At 41.2% G+C, this 20,596-nt stretch overlaps 1 protein-coding gene across 1 annotated transcript; it reads left to right on the top strand.

Moving 5' to 3' along the window:
- Window positions 1-333: 333 nt before the first annotated feature.
- NADSYN1 (NAD synthetase 1) lies at window positions 334-18,847 on the top strand. The gene is made up of 21 exons (XM_086471975.1): window positions 334-418; window positions 633-693; window positions 1,185-1,301; window positions 2,161-2,214; window positions 2,592-2,681; window positions 3,554-3,605; window positions 4,333-4,421; window positions 5,898-6,015; window positions 6,893-7,024; window positions 7,804-7,878; window positions 8,064-8,188; window positions 8,446-8,494; window positions 9,166-9,268; window positions 10,061-10,229; window positions 10,564-10,699; window positions 11,999-12,105; window positions 12,888-13,019; window positions 13,500-13,569; window positions 14,399-14,527; window positions 15,266-15,442; window positions 18,321-18,847. Exons 1-21 carry the CDS (start codon window positions 334-336, stop codon window positions 18,372-18,374), a joined length of 2,124 nt encoding a protein of 707 aa, XP_086328101.1. The 3' UTR covers window positions 18,375-18,847.
- The last annotated feature ends 1,749 nt before the right edge of the window (window positions 18,848-20,596 follow it).

The following is a 20,596-nucleotide window of genomic DNA, read 5'->3' as shown; positions in this document are numbered from 1 at the left end:
TGATCTGTCCGACACCACTAATACATTTCCAATTGCGGTGAAATCATAACATAACTGTGTTGAAATACTTCATCCGCCCCAAGCCGGCGCAGTCGGCAGCCTCCGAACTCGGGGTTCCGCGACAAGCGATTTCAGGGGTTTCACCACCCACCCGCGGCAGGGCTGCAGCAGGGAACGCGGCCGGAGCAGCCCCCGACGGGGGCCGGGCAGCAGCCCCCGACGCGGCCGGCATTGGCCGCGGGGCGGCAGCGGCGGGCGGCCCCAGCGAGCGGCGGGCGGCCCGGCCCGGCCCGGCGCCGCCCCGGAAGCGGCGGGGGAGGCGGCAGGGCCGCCATGGGCCGGGCGGTGACGGTGGCCGCCTGCGCCCTCAACCAGTGGGCTCTGGATTTTGGGGGCAACCTGGAGAGGATCTTCAGAAGTGAGTGGGGGGGGGCGGTGGGGCGCGGTGCTGTGCGGAGCGGCCCGGGGGCAGCGCTCGGCCCGTCCCTCCGGGCGTTTCCCGGCGGCGCGGCAGCGGCGGCCGGTGCCTGGTCTGTGCGGTCCGGTGTCGGCAGCCGCGGGGCCGGGGGGCGCCTGGGCAGGGCGGGCTGGGCCTGAGCGTCCGGCCGATGTTTAATCCAGCCTTCTTCCAGGTATTGACATCGCGAAGAGCAAAGGAGCGCGGTACCGGCTTGGCCCAGAGCTCGAAATCTGGTAAGAGCGGTTTGTGGGCTCCGGGTTCGGTGCGTTCCCAGTTATTTACTGGAGAACAGCCAGTAAGGAAATCAGCCTTGTGGTACTCTGATGCCCGGCCGTGTGGTACTGTAATGCCCAAAACATCACTCAAAGTGTGCGGCTGTCAGCGCAAAGAAAAGCCTTATAGTTGCAAGCGCAAGGTGGGTTCTTTTGTCCTGGACGCGTGACTGGTACCGGTAACGGGCTGACCCGTTTATTCAGCCCGCCTTCCTTCGCAGAGCTGCAGTGCTCTGGGTTCCGCCTAGGCCCAGGCTGCGGCTCTTGAATATCCCAGTGATGCCGCAGAGTTTTAACTGCTGTCGGCAGGGATGGTGTTGACAGCGCTGCTTCTGCACGTCCTGTGTAACTTGCCTGTGAGGGTGTTCTTGCCTGTTCCTTGTCTGAGGCGGTGCTGGACCCTTGGCTCTGATGTCGGCTGAATTTTTTGTTTTGTGTGTTTTTATATGTAGTGGTTATGGCTGCTCGGATCACTACTATGAGTCTGACACACTCTTGCACTCATTTCAAGTTCTGGCAAAGCTTCTGGAGTCTCCAGCTACTCATGATATTATCTGCGATGTGGGAATGTAAGTTTTTTTGTGTACATCTGATGAAGGGGCAGGTCTTTAGGGAGTGCGGCCTCTGCTGCGTTTCTGGGTAGTGAGGGCTCTGCACCAAACTTAAACACATCCTAGGAACTGCACTGCTTTCCCATGACTAGAACTACAACATGTGAAATGCTTTCTGAACGATAATCCTTTCAAAGATTTCTGGTGATTGAGCCCTTCAAGAAAGAAATAGGATCATTACAGTTATTCCTTGGGAGCCTTCATGGCTGGGTGCTATTGCCTGGGGTAAGACTTTGTGTTCTAGGTCACGTAAAGGGCTTTATAAATTGTCTTTCAGCAGTGTCAGGGCTGAAGTAACTTGCTTTGACTGGTGGGCACCCTTATAAGCAGTATATGTGCATGTCAAAATCACTGAAATGGTTGTAAGTCACGTGCTGGCAGTGACCAACGACAAATTGTTACTGTAAAATTAACATATGTACAGCTGCTTGTTTTACTGTTGATAGAAATGCGTAAGGCTAGCTCTGTTTTGAACTAGCCTGGTAGTGCCACAGGGAGTCACGTTTGATGAAATAAGTTAGCCCAGCCAGGGGGATTCTTCTGGTCTGCTCGTATTTCTCAGGCACACCAGTGATCTGGCAACTTGATATTTCTGAGGCTGACAGAATGGTCAGTAACTCTGATTTTTGCAAACAACTATTTGAATTATAAAATTAGAAGCTAAAACGTGGTATTTTGTTTTGTTTAATTCCCTTAAGTGATATGGTGTATAAGTGTTGTCTTAAAGTAGTTTTTGTGCAGTGAAGTAGATTCTGTAGCTTTTAAAATTTCATTTAACGAGCTTAGCCACCAGTAACTTTGCTTCTTATTTTCGCAGGCCTGTTCTGCACAGAAACGTTCGCTACAATTGTCGAGTGATCTTTTTAAATAAGTAAGTACTTTACGTGTTTTGTGAGACAATGCGTTAGTGTATCCTTTCAGAAACCTGTTTGGCCTTCAGGAAAGATTCTGCAATGCAGAGCGATGGAGTTGTCTTCCTATCTAGTAAATTTTAGCGAGACAGCTAATATTTTCCATGATCTCTTTTTCCTTTCTGAATTTGTAGAAACTAGATTTTCACTGCTTTCTGAGAGACTGCAGAAAAAAACCCTGAAGTCTGCAAACAGAAACTTTAAACAATTATTACATACAATAATTTTTGATGTGCATCATAATAGGAAAAAAATGTTGTACTAGTCAGTGTTCTTATTTAGTCTTGTTTGGCTGTACCTCAGGCATTAACTTGTCCTTCCTGTTTTATGTTTTAAGAAAAATTCTTCTGATCAGACCGAAAACAGCATTGGCAAATGCAGGAAACTACAGGGAACTTAGGTGGTTTACCCCGTGGACCAAAGCAAGGTAGGCTGGCTACCCGTAAGGTTGTGTTTAAAAACACGGCTTGCTGTTTGCAGCCACAGCAGAAGGACCGAAATCTCTACAGCAATCCGTCAGTGCTGCGACGGGGTGAGCAGCAAGACAGGCAGCTAAGCCGTGGAATGAAGCTCACTTAGGAGGGTGATGAAGTACAGTTGAACTCTGAATTGCTGGAGGGAAAAGGGTGGCTGCCTGATCCTGCAACCAGTGTAGGAGTGTTGTTTTCCGTGGGTCTACTTTCTACCTACATGCAGTTCAGAACTGGAAGAGCCTGTGTTTAGCTGCTCGATTCTGCAGCCTGTTCAGTATTAAACTGGAAAACGGTGTGAAATGGATGAGCTCTGTCAGAAGTTTAACGACTGCAGGGGATAAAGGCTGCATACCTTACGGTGCTGCAAGGTACACTTGATGCTCGTCTCTGCTGCCGTGCCCTCATCCTGTGGTCAGTCTCAGTAAAGTACTTCTGAGCGAGCCCCTGAGTGTCTGTCCTCTTAACCGCAGGCAGTTGCAGATGAGTTCTGAGTTACCGTGTGGAAACACTGCAAAAAGAGAAACTTGTGTTTGGTATTTGATTTGCATCGTGTGTTCTTTGGCAGCTCTAGTTTGTAGCTGGGATGGAGTGTTGTTTACCACACATTTCTGAAGCAAAGTGGGATGTTGCAAGCTTGTAAGCTTAACATTTCTGATTAAGTTCACAGAAAGCAGGAAGGTCCTTTTTCTTAAACACACACAGCCCCGTACAACTGAATCACGTTTCTTTAGTCAGTGTTAGAAGGCGACGCATTGTGGAGTTGAGAATCATTTTTTGTGCTGTGATTTACATGACAATGTATTCACAACCTATAAACCTGCTTTAGGCATGTGGAGGAATACTTTCTACCCAGAATAATTCAGGAAGTGACTGGACAGGTAAGTTTGTAAAGGATTTTTTTCTTTTCTTTTTACCTTTAGCATCTTCCAGACTCAGCAATTTAAACGAATAGGATTTGTGGCATAAAGCTGTAGTCCACCAAATTCTACTGTCAGTCATGTTGCAAATTCATAGGTGTCGGTGATAGTTCTCAGTTACATTAAATGAGAGCATAATGTGACTTTTTTTATGTTAGTATTTGGCAGAAAAACAAGTAAATTTTGAATTTGCCTTGTTTATATGTACAGGACCTTGAAGATTGTCTTATTTTGCCCAGTTCTAGTACTGGGTTTATCTGTGCTTGAGACTAGAAATGAGTATATGTTTTGAGATTAAAAAAACAAAACCAAAACCTCCTTGATTTGGAAGGGACCAAATCTTAGGTTATTTCCTGCTAAAGCATGGGAGTGATTCCTAGCAAAAGACAGTCTCTGTTTTCTAATTCAAAAGCAGTCGTCCTGTCCTGAAGCAAAGCACGGGATCTGAATATTACTGAAAAATCAACACAAAATTTCAGTACAATCCAGAGATTTGGAGTTTAGAGCTTTTTTTTTTTTTTTTTACTTGGTATAAAATGAAGGAAGGTGTAATGTGATTGATACCGTGTCACTCATTTCACAGAAGCGAGTATTCAATTGTGTATTTTTTTAGGTTTGTGGTTAAGTATTTGAATGGAATAGAATCTTCTACTACATGTGTGCAAGGATGTTCTTGGTTTTTTCTCAGGAAACTGTTCCTTTTGGGGATGCAGTGCTAGCAACCAAAGATACCTGCCTAGGGGCAGAAATATGTGAAGAACTCTGGGCACCAAACAGGTAAAGGAGAAGAAGAAATGAAAAGTAAACTGATGTGTATCCTAGACCTGTCTGAAATAAATGTTTGAAAAAATCTGCTTATTATTCTCCCAGGTAGTATCTCTTTCAGAAAGTGCCGGTTAGCTAAAATATGATGTATTTATTGCTCCTAATTATGGGAAGGAGTTCGCTAGGCTAGATGCAGGGTGGCAAAAAGAGTTTTAGGTGCTTCAGCTAAATTAATTTGAAACATAAGGTAGGAGAGAAATACAGAAAAGAAGTGGAATGAAAAAGGTGACCTGAGGAAACAAGTGACGGATAGGTACAGTGTTGTTCAGCTTTGAGTTCAACCTGAGGTTGAAATTGTCTCCCTGGATCCATCTCTGTAACTTGATACAGGGTCAAAGTCACAAAGTTATTCAGTATCTGTTTGTAGTATCGGTCTTGCCTCGCAATTATAATCCTGTGTTGTTCCCACTTACTGTGCCTAGTCTTAAAAATGTGAGAGTACTAGTAGGTCTTTTTATTTACTTTTTTCTTTTTATCTTTGGCTTTGACCAACTCCTCCAAAGCATTCCGCTTGACAGACAAATTTAGCTCTCTCATATTTGGCAAGCTAGCGCATAGGCTTCTAGGCAGCATCGCTTTGAGACGTATCACTTATTTTTTTGTCTGTTTAGCTGCTAGCCTAATCCTTCCGCTTTATTTTTTAACCAGCATCACACAATGCATAAAGACAATGCAGAAGGAAACCACAAAAGGTCGCTAAGGGAAAGCAAAGCCCACTGCCCTTAAGTGTTCTTTCCTGTTGTTATTTTAGTTCCTGTTACACTTTAAAGTTCTTCCCATTCACAAAGGTCTGATGTGGGGTGGGGGTGGAAATATGGTTGCATGAAAGCTGTTGTATTTAACACAAAATAAACAAAACATTGCTGATGGTTTTTCCCAAATCCCTCAGTTACAGACATTTGTTTCCTTGTAACTGCAGAAGGTGTGGTAGGTTACAGACAAAGATGTGATTTTTTTTTTTTTTTTTTTAGGGTTTCTTTGTTTTGATGTTGGAAAAAGAAAAAAGCAGTAAAAGTTTTTTTCCTTCTGGTGGTTCAGTTTGCTTATGCTTTTGGATTTACTAAGAGGGAAGGAAAATGGGACAACTGACCTTGCAGGAGTATCTCCGTGTTGCCCTTTCAGACCCAAGATTGTCTTGCTCTCTTTCTTTGAGACCCAGGCTTGTATAGAGTAAAGAAGGCGGCATTTCACGTAGAACGGAGTGAGCAAAAGCCCTTCTGCCCTCTGCAGCCACCACTGGGCTTTGACAGAAGAGTCAGGCAATGCAAGAAAACGGATGTTTTTGAGAGTTTTGTTTGAGCTAAGACATGCAGAAAACTGACAATGACATAGATGTTTCTATTTGTCAGTGGTTTTGAATGATACCTGCAGTATGCACAGCATAGTATATTGCCAGCTGATTTTTTTTTCTGCCTTTTGCTTTGACAGCCCTCATATTGAAATGGGACTTGATGGCGTGGAAATTTTCACTAACTCTTCAGCGAGTCACCATGTGCTGAGGAAGGCTCACACCCGGGTGGATTTGGTGAATTCTGCCACAGCAAAGGTAGACGCTTAAAAAATAATTTTTTGGGGGGTTGCACCTCTTTTTTTAATTTTTTTTTTTTTCAAAACAGTCGCCTCTCCTGGGACAGGACATAGCATGAGTGTGGGGGGGCCTTGCCAGTCCTTGATATTAGTTTCTTGTTTTCTTACCTGTAATTACCTTCCCTGATTGAATCAGCTATAGGGGAAGAGCTCTCTGGCTGGGGGACTGTGCTACTTTGGGGCACCCTGCTGTATATCATGCTCTAACTGAAGCCCTGTCTGTAACTTGCTTCCAGCTCTGTGACCCCAAACGCCAGAGGCTGTTCGATTGCAGGTCAGCTCTGTCTGGTCCGTAGGGCAGCAGACTAAATGAGAGACCATTTGGTATTTGCATGAGAATAGGAGGGATACAAACCTATCTCTGTGTGTTTGTGGGGAACTCCCAGAAGAAACTTTGCTTGGGAGCACTGGCATGCTGTGTGTCTTTCATACCCATCTATAAAGAAGAGTGAGAATACCTTAAAACACCTTGATAACTTCCAGCTCTGGAGATACATGCTCCAAAAATGTATTTGATATCCTTGATCTTAATTCCATTAAACACTGAAGAAAAAAAATCTTGCACTCATATGATGGATAGAAAATAGTTAATCTGAGTTAACTGACTTTCAGTAATTGCATTTATTTCTGTAATTTCTTGTTTCTGTTGTGTATATCACATGCAGAGTACTTTTTCAAATGACAAGAGAGTCCTAGCTATAAATCATTCACGATGTAAAGACTGAGGAAGATTATAAGAAGGGCAGGAACACAGAAATAACATTTTGTCTTTTAACACTGTCAGGTGCTATATTCTGAAAAGCATTTTTTTGTCTGCTGGTTTGTTTTCCTCCCAGAATGGTGGAATATATATTTTAGCTAACCAGAAAGGCTGTGATGGTGATCGTCTGTATTATGATGGCTGTGCCATGATTTCGATGAATGGAGAAACAGTTGCACAAGGATCCCAGTTTTCACTCGATGATGTGGTAATATATTCAACCTATAGCTGCTGGTCACAGCTGAAATTATGGCTACATTTATGCTCAACACTTCCCAGACATTCCAGATAGTACCTCCATGTCTCTAGACTAAAAAAGTTGTATTTTGACTATGCTGTTCCACTAGATCTGAGGATTTTCTTAGTCAGATTGCTCAGACCTGATCTGCAGTAGCTCTCCTGCTTTTGCAAGCGAGGAGAAGCTGTCACAGTGGAGGAACTTCATGAAAATGTTTGCGTGTGCCATCACCATGTTCTAGAGAGACCCTGTTAACTTACATTCCCTTATCTGAGGAAAAAAAGGGCAAAGATTGCAGTGTTCTAATTAGGATCCAGTTTGGTAGACAAAAGGTTTGATAGGTTGAGCTTTACTTCAAAAAGCCCTTTCTTGGTAGATTTGTCATCAAAGCTGTAGGTTTCCTCACGTTATGTGCCAAGTTATTCTCTTTCCCCAGTGTGCTTCTTCCCTTTTCCTCTTGTCGTTTGACACAATCGATGGTGAACCTATTGTTCAGCCATCTGACAAGCGCAGTAAGTTTGCTGTGGTTTAGGAGTGTCCTCGTGTACTTGGTGAAGCGAGTTGGTGGTGCTCGCTTTGTAACGTAAGTAGTTCTGCTGAGTCAGAAATGACTCGTGAAGTGAGCTTAAAAATTGGTATTGAAGAAAATTGCGTGCATTCTTCTTCCCCGACACTTTTTGTAGTCCAGGCCTGTAAAACTGTTTATCTGTTTGTGTAGAATCAGTCTAATGTTGAAAGCCTTTCCGTAGGAGGTGCTGGTTGCCACTCTAGACTTGGAGGATGTTCGAAGTTACAGAGCAGAGATTTCATCTCGTAACTTAGCGGTAAGAATTCTTTATGGAAGTTAGGTTTGTAAACTCTGCCATGTTCGAATAGTTACTGAGTTTAAAAACTATTTGCATGTCTTGATTTTCATAGTATTCTATAGATCTGATGTTTTATAGGTATTTATAATTTTAATGCTGCATTAAATTTGATGTCTTCCCAATTCTTCTGTACTATTGTTTAGGCAAGTAAAGTGAACCCTTATCCCAGGGTAAAAGTGAATTTTGCTCTGTCGTGTTCTGATGATGTAGCTGTACCTACTTGTATGCCCATCCAGTGGAGACATCATAGTCCTGAGGAAGAGATCAGGTAAGCATGTACTGAATCTATTGCTTGAAAATGATTTTGATTTTTAAAAAAACCCCCATGATTTAAAAAAAAAAAATAAAAATCACAAACCAAACCCAAAACTCAAACAAACCAAAAAAAGAGATAAGAGATAAACATAAGATTGTATTTATATTTAAGTGAAGAAAGTATCTCATTGGAAGACTACAGTAAATATGCTGACTTGCTTTGGTCTTATTCCATAACCCTCTTGGAATAAGCATATTCTGTACTTTCAGCCTTGGTCCTGCATGTTGGCTTTGGGACTATTTAAGGCGCAGCAAACAGGTAAGAGCAACTGTTTCTGTTCCTTGCCTCGGCATACACCTCTTCTCCTGTGCCATGGGGACGGCACACTCTGCTATCCTGCACTGCTGTTAACGCAGAGTGGCGTTTGTCCAGGGTGCAAGGTTGGAGTTTTGCACTGGTAGCTCATTCTCACTTAAAACCCGTATGTAAAGCGTGACTTCAGTGTGCTCTTCAGAGCAGTTCCTTAGGAATCATGCTTGCTTTGAAAGCAACAGTCAAGCTTACCTAATGCAGGGGATTTCTTTTTCTGTGAAACACTATTTTTTTTCAGTAACGAAAAGATTTTAATAGCATAATGGAGATATTTAAAATAAGCGGAGTGATGTGAACTGGTAATTCACTTTAATAGTGAAATGCATATGAAAAATGTAATCTTTTTTTTGCTAGCTCCTCCGTCTTACTAGAGGGTGAAGACATAATGAAAGTTTTTCTGGCCAAAGGGCTTACACTGACTACTTGTTTGATTATCCAGTGGATGAGAGTTTAAGAGGGTTTGCTGGGTCTGGTTGTTTGGTTTGGTTTTCGCCAGTAGAATATAAGCAGACTTGAGCAATGCACGTGCAGCTCTTTTACAAGAGTACATTTCTGTGGTATAATATATATTTTTCTAATTTTGCTGATTGGAACGTCTTCCTTGCTCTGTTTTCAAGGCAGGATTTCTCCTACCTCTGAGTGGTGGAATTGACAGCTCTGCTACAGCTTGCCTAGTGTACTCTATGTGTCACCAGGTTTGCCTGGCAGTCAAGAATGGCAGTAAGTCGATATGTGTGTCTGGCGAGCTGTGCTCACCAGTGGTTACAGACAGGTTAATGTTTGCTAGGTGCAATAGATGCAAAAGGTCATTTAATGGCAGACTTGCCCAGTTGTTCTAATGGACTCCTTGGTAGCTCTACAGAAATTCCAGCAAAAAATTGAGAATTTTTCTTTTATTATTTTATTTATAATGAAATATTTATTATTTTTATTTATAAAATTAAAAGTAAATTTATTTATAAATAAAATGTTATTTAATGCTTTATTAAACCAATTCAAAGAACCAGATTTCAGGTTCTTTGAATTGGCTTGATAGTTTTCAGTTTGGGTTTAAGAATTGGATGTGGAACTCAGACTACTTTCTATCTGGAGTATCGTCCAAAATGTTGTCTGATGTGGTTTTGGGATTTCAATTTATCATGAGAATTTCTTCTATTAAATTCAGCACTATGAAACATAGATAGGCATGGTTCAAACTCTTAAACTGGCTTTAAGTAGACTAATGCATTTAGCTAAGCCTTTGTACGTATTGGATCCTATTTTCTACGAAGTTTCTTTAAGGCATAGAACAAAAGGATTTAATATTTCCGTGTTCCAAATTAGGAAATCAGTAATTCTTTTATTTGATATGTGAAAATGTCTTTGGGGAGTCAGATGGTGGAATCATCTTATTCATGAGGGGCAGCGTAAAGCTTAAGTGGAATACAAGAAACACACACGGTATTTGCATATCCTGGATAGCAGGAGCGCAGCAATTTCCACTCTTGTCTGTTTCTTTTGCTTTGCTCTCAGATGCAGATGTGCTGGCTGATGTGCGCAAGATTGTGAATGATGAGACCTATGTCCCTGAGGATCCTCGAGAATTTTGCAAGCATATCTTTACCACTTGCTATATGGCTAGTGAGAACTCCTCCCAGGATACTTGCAACAGAGCTAAGCTTCTGGCTGAGCAAATAGGCAGGTACAAGTTGAGAAGTGCTGGAAAAAACCATCGTGTTCCAGCAAACTCTAAAATGGGAAAAAATAGGAGAGGAATAGTAGGTGTGCTAAGTGGGAGTGTTACAGATGATCTTATTTGAGTGTGTAAATGTGAGGTAAACTTAGAAACATTTGGTGAAGGACATGGAAATTTGGAAACAGACTCTGGAAAGTGTTTTCTAAGTTTCTTCATACCAAATCTGAGATGGTAGCAGCCTTAAAACATCATTTGATGGGTGGGGGTTTTGTTGGCTTTTTCTAATGCTATTTTATATAGTCTGTGCTAGTTGAGTCACTTCTGCTTGAATTCTTCTCAGCTATCACATCAATCTGAACATAGATGTGGCTGTGAAAGCTATTGTGGGAATTTTCAGCATGGTGACAGGTCGAACTCCCCGTTTTTCTGTCTACGGAGGGAGCAGCAGAGAAAACCTGGCACTCCAGAATGTGCAGGTGTGTTTCATGTAGGCTGAATCGGGTCAGACCCTGTTTTTTTTTTGTTTTTTTTTTTTTTGAAAGAGTACAAAATAGTAAAGTAGCAAGGGGGCCCTTCAACTGTGTTGCTGTGAAAACCTGAACTTGTTATGCTGTGTCCCTGAAGACTGGGCTTCCAGTAAATTCTCGTCTGCAGCAGAATGAGCAGCGAAGTATTCTAACAGTCAAGTCTGAGTTCAGTGGGATTGTGGCAGGTCAAGACTCAAAAATACTTCTGATGTGTACTAGACTTCCCTCTGGGGAGTGTTAGCAGCCTTTAAAAGGCTCTGTGTGAGATGTCAGGCTTACCCGTTGCAATTTCTGGATGTCCTCAGTGTTAGAAGGCTTTTTACAGCTGAAAGTATTTAATCTTCAATAGGCTTATAAAATGCAGCTCAAATGCACATTTCCAGTTACGCGTTTGCATTGTGTCAGAACAGACTGGTGCTACGCCTGGGTAGTGCTGGTGTACGTATCCTGTAGGATCACAGGAAACATAGCTGCCTGCTGACTTTTAGTCCCTGGCTCTGGTTGTACCTTTTGTTTGTTGTCTTGATAGCTTTCTTTTTGGCCTATTCTTAAAAGTTTCCAACCGAACCAGCAACTCTGTTTTAATTCTGGCTAAATATTGATTATTGAGTTTGATAGTTTTTGTTAGCTGAGAACTTGATCTTTCTTCCCCTGGCATCACTGGAGAAATCCAGCTGTCTCTGGAAGGAAGCACTGAATCCTTTATTAGCTTTTTGGCAAAGGGGTAGGCTTTAGTCACAGAGGAGTGTGGTAACATCACACACAGTTTTGGCTAGAGCTGGAGGTTGTATCTCAGGTCTGTTTGGTATTATTACCATCCTTAGAAAAAGTTGAGCTTTGGAATGGGGACAAAACAAAGAGTACTTTTTACAAATCCTATGTAAATAAATCCCTTTAGTCTAATAGTTTATAAAAGGGTGTAGTAGACAGAGGGTTTATCTGGATATTTCATACCTCATGGATCCTTGTTAGTGCTTGTAGAAGGCAGAAAATGGCAACTACTCCCCATTCTGCAACTTAAGAGTGGCATAAACTTGCTTTGTCATTGTAAGTCTGAGGCAGCAGCAGATACTGAACCAGGCTTTCCTACGTGTGTTTGGCATCTTCTCCACAAGACCCTCCTTTTTGCAGTAACACTCTCTCGCATTTTGTTCTTTATGGGGTGTTTAGGGAATTGATTAATAAAAGTGATTGGGGAGAAATTATTCTGCTTTGTAAATTTACTTTATTTTTCATTTTGCTTTGCAGGCCAGAATAAGAATGGTCCTCGCCTACCTGTTTGCTCAGCTGACACTTTGGACTCGTGGGATGCCAGGGGGACTTCTGGTGCTAGGGTCAGCCAATGTGGATGAAAGGTTGGTGAAAGTTAGAAATCTAAAACCAGGGGAACGGGGAACAGGTCACTGCATTTCCTTTCAACTCTTAACAAATCCCAGTGTAGATTATTACTCAGAAGAGGTAACAAGCTAAGGATACACAGATAGCAGTGAAATTAATGAATTAACCTGAATGGAAAACTGTATTTTTTCAGAAGTTTAGCCAAAGTATTGTCATAGTTTTCCACTTAGAAGGCTGTTCCTTCCTTAGCTGTTTTCAGTAGAGCTTGCCTGTGCAGTTCCCAGGTTAACTTTTCAATCCGTTACTTGTTGTATTTTCAATTACTGTATTAGGAATGAAGTTGCGAACTCTGAGTTGAAAAATAGATTTTAAAATTAATAGAGCTGACTATTTGAAGATTAAAGCAATCCCCATAAGATTACGGGATTGATAACCTCTAAAGCTGTGAGAGTAGTGTGTGTTGATTTTGAGGATGGTTTGGGCTTTATTTTTTTTTAATTGGTCAGGACAGTATTTTAAGTGTTTTGCATCAAATACATTACCTTAGCGTGGGCAGTTTTGCAGTGCTTCATCATTGCTTAAAATACCATCTTCCTCCTCGTGGCAGTTTCATGGCTCTAGGGTAGCCCTGTGGCAGCTGAACACGTTTGCCCCTTATGTATAAATACATTAACAATACGCAGTCTGTTTCTCCCTGTCTTTATACAATGTGTATATTCTCTGTAGTATAAACTTATATATTGTACTAAAGCTACGTTATTATTTACTGTTACTATATAAAATTTCCTCGCTTGCTCAGTCTCCGAGGTTACTTGACAAAGTACGATTGCTCAAGTGCTGATATCAATCCCATTGGTGGAATCAGCAAGACTGATTTGAAGAACTTCATACAATATTGCATTGAAAATTTTCAGCTCACGGCCCTCAGAAGGTGAGTAGGGAAGCAGCGGTACTGGGTGACTGTATTTGTATGCAGCGTATTGTGGACTTTATGGTTTGGTTTTCTCTACTAACAGAGCTAAGCTGCAGTAATATTGCAAATGCTCATAAAGAAAAGTGTTCTGCACTTGCCTCTGGTTTTGAACGGTTGTGTATGCTTACACAGTGTCAACTGCTGGGTGCTGAAAACGCCACCACTTGGGAATTACTGTATGCAAGCGTTTGTGGTGTTAATTCCTCTGAAGGAACTGTTTGAACCAGATGCTTTATGGTTTTGCTGGAAAGTATGGCTTTTTAAAGCTGGAACAGCTTGCAAGTACCACTTCTTTAGAGTTATCTAGTCCTTTAGCAGCTTACGCCCTGAAAAAGTTTTGAATGAAGCATTTGATTTTTAACAAACCAGACTGTTTGTTAATTGGAACTCATGAGACTGGATAGAATTCATGTTTTTCTTTCTACCTTTTTCTTACAGTATCATGTCAGCTCCACCCACTGCGGAGTTGGAGCCCCTGGTGGATGGACAGGTGGCTCAAACTGATGAGGTAATAGGCAGTGGCTTTAAAATGCTCTGCTAAGCCTTAACCCAAATGTTGTTTTTTGTCCAATAACTATTGTTTGCTCTTGTATGTGTCCACGCTTATTGACAAGCACATTGTAAGCAGTCTTAAAGCTGCTGACAAGGCACTAGTATCCCACACCAGCCTTATCTATGTTAACAACAGTTTCCAAACCAGCAAATTAACTTTTTTTGGAATGATTTTATGTTTTGGACACTTAGAAGGATGGGTGTTCTGAAATTCAGTTTGTTTAAACTTTCTTAATATCAAAAGTGAGTCAGTCGAGGCCTTACTACTATTAAAATGACTGATGGCAAAGTCCTTCCTCTTCTTCCCACACCCTTCTCTCTGCTATCCACTAGCCTGAGAGAGGACTGGTAAGCCCAACAACTGTTTCTGAGGGCTGCTGGATATTTAACTGTAGGGTATTGTAAAACTCTTTGTGATAAAGCAAAGGGTTGCTGAACTAGAAATAGTGGTTTTCTTCATCTGGCCTTCCCTTCCTGATATATGCTGCATTTAAGCTACCTAGAGAGGAAAATGAACAAATCTTCCTCAGGAATTAAATGTTTTCACTGGCCAAATCAAATACATTCATGGAAGAATTTTAAATCTCCCATTTCAGAGAGATTCCAGGGTTTTTTTCCTTTCTCTTCTACTTGTAATATTACTATCTCTTTGTCTTTTTGATTGTTGGCAATTTCATTTTGGTGTTTCTTTGATTAAACTGGGTTACTGTAGTTGCTCCATAAAGCTGTTAATTATAATTTGCATAGTTCAGATTTTCAGTGACTTTCTCTGTGTGTGATTTCAGGCAGATATGGGGATGACATATGCAGAGCTCTCAATCTATGGCAAATTAAGAAAAATTGCAAAGGCTGGGCCATACAGTATGTTCTGTAAGCTGATTAATATGTGGAAGGAAATTTGTACTCCAAGAGAGGTAATATAACACACGCCCCCCCCCCCCCCCCCCCCCGAAATAATCGAATCATGTAGTGTCTTTGCCAAAATAGAGTATGTTTGGAGAAAGGTCAAGTAGAGTTCTATTTAACTGAAAGGGATAGTTTAGTTATTGTGTGTTTAAAGATTATTCTGCAGCTGTCGCAGAATATGCTGATAAAACTGGTATGCATCTCTGAAATTACTGGAGCTTGTTGTCTGTGGTGCAAATTGTTAGAAGAGCAATTGGATAATTTGAAAACAATTACTTCAGAACTGTACCTTCAGGGGAAAGTTATTCTCTGAAATATACACAGCTAATGACTCTTGAAGCCTTTCGTTATGTATTGTGAGACAGAAAACGGCCCTTGCTTTGAAAGACTGCCTACACAGAAGAGGTATCTGCTTTCCTGTTGCACAGTTCTTCCTATCTTGTGCGTGAAGGAAAGGTTCAGATTGCCACCGGAGTTGCAGAGGCTCCTACTTACTGTTAGATTTCTTACAAGGCACTTCCTTGTTGGTAAATGCTAGGTGCAGAGACTGAGGTGGTGTTTGAAAATGACCTTAAATGCCTCTTACAGTTAGGGTCATCCACAGTGATTCATACTAGTAGTGGTAGATAATTTATGTAAATGTTACTAGGAGAAAATGGATGTGTAAAGCTAGAACACATTCTCAGCTAAATTTTTAAATACTAACAATCTTCATCCAATTAAAAGCTATATTCTTTGTACACCAGGTGGCATCAAAGGTTAAGCATTTCTTCAGGATGTATTCCATTAACAGACATAAAATGACCACCCTCACTCCCTCCTACCATGCTGAAAACTACAGTCCGGATGACAACCGATTTGACCTGAGGCCTTTCCTTTATAACACCACGTGGTCCTGGCAATTCAGGTGTATAGATAACCAGGTAAACGCCCTCTGCTTGTGGGGTTTTATGTTTAAGGTCCTTGCAGTGGGACAAGCCCAGTTCCAGTGAACATCCAGCAAAAGTCATTTAGGATAATAGTTTAAGACAGAAATAAATGTGATTGTTCTTTTCACATAACTGTGAGGCTAAGAATTCTTTGGTTTCAGTGTAGGCTGGTGGTGGGGTTTTTTGTTTGTTTTTTTTTCCCCCCCCCACTGTCAGGTACAGCTTGTCATATTGCTCTGAAAGCAAGAAGAAGCAAAAAAAAGAAGAGAATATATGTGCTGATGCCAGAAACTAATAGGTGTACCCATACTCATGAAGTCTTGCGCTAATGTGGAGAACAAGCTTATGTGTTTCGGTTTCAGTTCAGAACCTGCCTGAAGGGATCTGTTTAATTGCAGGATTAAGACTTGACCTACATCTGCGTGGGAAAAGCCAGTAAGAGGCAGCAATTCATTCTGAATGCTTCTCCCACCTGCTTCTACACCAATTCCTTTTTTAACCTTCCAGTCAGTTGACTCACAAATATGTGTTTGTTCAAAAACAGCAATGGCACAGTGCTCAGTTTGGGCACTGTGAGGTGTGGAGGGCCTCAAGCAACTATCAGAACTGTGCTTAGCATTCTGTAGTTTTTAGTCACACCTTCGGTGTTATTTTAATGCATTTTTTAATGGCAGAAGTGCTGGGCTGAAGAATTTTAGCACCTTGAAGTTTTTTCTGCCAGAGGTTTTTACACCTCAGTTGCTTTTAAGAATATGTTTGTATATGGAATAAAATATTAATTCCATCGTCTGTGAAATGCCAGACATGCTGTAATAGTGTTTTATTACCTTGAAACCTGGGATAAAAGCTACCATGTGCAGTGCTTTCTTGTAGCTCTGTATGGTGGGTTTTTTTTTCCCATCATTTTGGACTTTTTCCTCACTGAAGTCCAGGACAAAAGTTCTTTTGTCCTCACTGGGTGTTGGGTAAGATATTTTTGTAGGGTCTGGACCAAAATGCAATTATTTTATGCTTACAGTAAATGGGATTAAGATCTTTTAACGATCCAGGATATTGTTACACTCTAACTAGATTTTATGTAGTACATGTTGTGCTATGCAAGGGTAGTAGTCATTGCAACTTATTCCTGGAAACCAGGAGTCATGTTTGGGGAAGAAGCTGTTTTGTAGGCAACAGTAACCTGAACTGATGAAGTCTGGCAGTAACCTGAACTGATAACTCATCGCTATGGATAGTTTTTTGCAAGACTGGGAAAGAATGACTTGCAATAACGTGAATGAGATCTGCCCTGTTAAAGAAAGGCAATACTGTAAGAGTTTGTGCTTAGTGTGCATATTCAGCACAACTGTAATTCTGAAGACAATGACTCTGTAGGACAATGTCACGCTGATAATTATGCTCCTGGGACTTAATCTGCACTTAAGGTTTTTCTGGCATTGTTACAGGATTCTGAAAATAAGGCATAAACTGTAAAGGACATGAAAAACACCTTTAGTTGGGTAGTGCCAGGTTTCCCTGTGGAAGAGTCAAGTTATGGCTTGAGCTCATTTGGGAAGGTAAATGGTTTGGAGTGCTAATGATAAAGAAATCTGCTGGATTTGTGGAAAGTACTTTTCTACCTTGGATGTTTGTAGTGTAGTCAAGCCAATTTAGTTATCCACTCAAAGTGCAAAATTCCCTCTGTATTGGCTGCCGAAGGAACAGGGGTAAGAGGAAGTTGAGTTCATAGCGTTTGCTGGGAACTGCCAGATTTGCCCTTGGAGTCTTAATGTCATTCAGTTCCACCTAGCTGAAGGTTCCACAGGGTGATGAAATTTCTAGGAACTCCAGAGTAGCGCTGTCTGTAGCTTCTGCCTTTGAGTTCTGTCTGAGGTAAAGGATGTGTGGTCAGAGCATGCACTGTAACAACTTCTAGGTGCCAAAATGTTCATTGGGATTTTAATAGCTGGCATAATTTGAAGGAACTGTGACATAGCTCAGAAGCCAGCTGGCACACCTACCCCCAAGGATTAGGTATTTGCAGTCTGTCTTCTGCTTTTTCCAGTGCTTACTGGTCGTACCACAAGATAAGCTGCTTTTGGTCAGACTGAAAGATTTATCAACCAGAGTATCTTTGTGTGTCTCTTTCATGACCAGTAGCAGCTGCTGAAATAAGAACACGAGAACAGGGAATTTATAATATGACCCTCCCTGTATATCCCCATAGATTTGGGGAACGTAGAACTGAATTTGTTCCAGAGTTAGAGACAACATGCAGAACATCATTTTGCATTCGTGCTCTTGGTCTACCCTCCATGAGTGTGTAGAATCCTTTCTGAAACTATTTATATTGTTAAGTCTTAACAACAGCTTAGCTTAATATAAGGTAATTCCTTTTCTGAAGTTTTAAGAACAGTGAAGGTCAGTTTTATAAAACTGCGTATGAGTGCATGAAAAGCATTGCCTATGTTTGTTTTAATGATTCTAGGCTCCCTGTTACGGGCAGGGTTCCATGGCCTGATCTGATCTGACGGCTGTAACTGAAAGGGCCGGTCTTGCCTCCCTTCCTGTCTCCCCTGGCTTCTGAGATGGCTTTGGTGCTTGTCTCGCTCCTTGGTCAGCCAAATGAAATCACCAAACTGACAAAAACTAGGAGCTGATGGGAGCGTGCAGCTGGCGGGAGGTTAAGGGGGTGGGTGGGAAGAAGGTTTGACCTTCTCTTTCGGCTGCAGCTAACACGCTGTTCAGCTCAATTGTCCCCTAGAGCATATCCCGCTGTCTGGTCCTGGTAAGTATGGGCTCTACACTGTTTTGTGAGGGACATCTAAAAAGACTGGAGATGTTAAATGCAAGCTGATTTTTACTATTGAATCAGTTTCCTTTTAACTTACAGGTATCCAAGCTAGAAAAAAAGGAAGGAATTTCTCTTGCTGAAGACGTGGATTGATTTGCTGTCTCATTTAACTGTAGTAATTAATTTGCTAAGCAGAATGTTCAAAACTGGAGTATACTGTGATGATGAGCAACAATGACCCAATTGTCGAGATGGCCATTCTAAATGCTATTTGTAATCAAGTTGGGTTGTTTTTTTTTCTTTTTTTTGATTGATTCCCTGTTTTGTTCCCAATATACTTAAACTGTAGTTTGGCTAAGGAGTCATTTGTCAAGGATTTTCTTCAACTACTTGAGTTAATTGCCTTTAACTGAAAATATTTGGATAAGGCCATCAGTCATAAATAAAAGCAGGGCAGTCTTGTGAAAGTGAATACATATACAAATATCAAGTTTGGTTCTAATAATTTGGATATGACTTCTGAGTAACATTGAGCTGAAAGTATAAAATTTTAACAGTTCTGGCATGTGCTGTTGAGGGGAAAAACTCATTTTACTTTGTAATAAACTTGTAATTTTATAATGCTGTTTGACTTGGTTCTTATTTTACACGTTTTTTATTTATCTAGCATTGGCTGTGTCGACTGGTCCAACGTTTTGAATGGCCACATAAGGTCTAATTTAGCAAGGTATTGGAAGCATGTCTAACTTGAAGCAGATGGGTAACTCCCTTGTTAGCAAGATCCAAATTAGGGTTCAGCTTCGTGGTTTGCATCTACTTGCTGTGTAACTTGTGACAATTAACTTTAAAATCTCTGACTTAATTTTCCAGAGAGGAGTAATACCTACTTCATCAGGGCATTCACGGATTGATTAATTGTTACTGCTCTCCAAGATCCTCAGCTGTATTTTAAGGATTTTGAATAAAGTTGGCATGGTGTCTTTTCCCTCCAGGCGTTTTTGATACGTAAGGGTAACTTGGTGTACCTGAAATAAGAAATGTCTTCTGGTGCATGGTATCTTGAATAGGGAGGACACAAGTTTGGTGTCCGTGCCACTGTTATTCCTATCAACTCAGGGGCTGCCTGTCCAGGAGCTGTGATCTGTTGTCACTGACCAGGCCATCGGTGAGTGGTTGGACTTGCCCATATCATCCCTTTACTGTTGGAATCAAGCTTTCTGGGTGTAAAACATCTGGAAATGGAGTCAATACTGCAAAATGAAGTATAAAGCCAACTTCCTCTGAGCTCAATTGTGCATTACTCACCTTCCAACTACTATATGCAAAAACTTATTTTAACTTCCCAACTTCACTGATCTTTTAAGTGTGTCCAGTGCTGTGGAACAATAACAAAGGTACAAGGCTAGGCTCGTTCCTTCACTTGAGTCCCTTTTCTACTTGTTCACTGAAAGTTTGGCCACTTCTGTTGCTTTTTTCTTAAATTTCATTTGAAAGATGTGCTTTTAATAGGGGAAATGAGAAATGCATTTATGAGGTTCTGAGCAAACAATGCTATAACCACGACAGCGGGGCAGCTTAGACCGAGTGAGACTTTCATTAAAATAGCTGTACATCGTGCTAATAGAAAATGTCTGCTGAAGGGCGTGTTCTCCACATTTGTTTTCCTCGATCCAGAAAACCAGAGTTGATTCACTTGTGGTTAAAGATGCTGCATTGTTCTTGGTGCTTTTATTATATGGTATTCATTTAAGTACATAGCTAACTTACCTCAGTGGACGTTGCTGGTACTAAGAATGTTTATCTGATTGAAAACCCCAGCTGAGATTCGCCTGCCTTCATTGTCAGTTGGGCACTTCCACTTCCTGTTCCAGCCAGAGGGAGTGGATGGATTTTGAACAGAAGTTCAAACAGAAGTTCAGCAATCCATTATATATTTGAAGGCTTCTTCTTTTATTTTTTCTTCCTGAAGTTATTGATTCTCTTTCCTGACAATCACAGAAGAGGAAAGAAGGAAACAGTTGCTTTCATTCACATAAAAAGTAGTAGCAAAAATAATACAGTGTTTACATGCACTGCCTGTTACTGTGGTTACCCTGAAGATTTCAGACACTTAATGAAAGGACACTCTTGTTTCTTAGCAATAGCACTTTTAGCATGTGTGCAAATTGCATTTGATTTCTTAGCGTTGAATACAGATTGTACCAACCCACCGCTTTTTTCCTTTTGCTATCCTGAAGTTCTCACTGTACCTGTTCCATCTGATGCCTCTAGTTCAACTGTTATAAAAAATAACTCCACTTTTATCAGTGCTTTGCTGTCTACTGAGAATGGGAAATAATGTAATAATATAATATGATGTTCACTGTTTGCTAGTG

This window comes from Leptosomus discolor, chromosome 12 (genome assembly GCF_034619465.1).
Source record: "Leptosomus discolor isolate bLepDis1 chromosome 12, bLepDis1.hap2, whole genome shotgun sequence".
In the NCBI taxonomy this organism is placed as follows: Eukaryota; Metazoa; Chordata; class Aves; order Leptosomiformes; family Leptosomidae; genus Leptosomus; species Leptosomus discolor.
The sequence above is the reverse complement of the archived record's forward strand: the minus strand, read 5'-3'. Positions and strand labels throughout refer to the sequence as shown.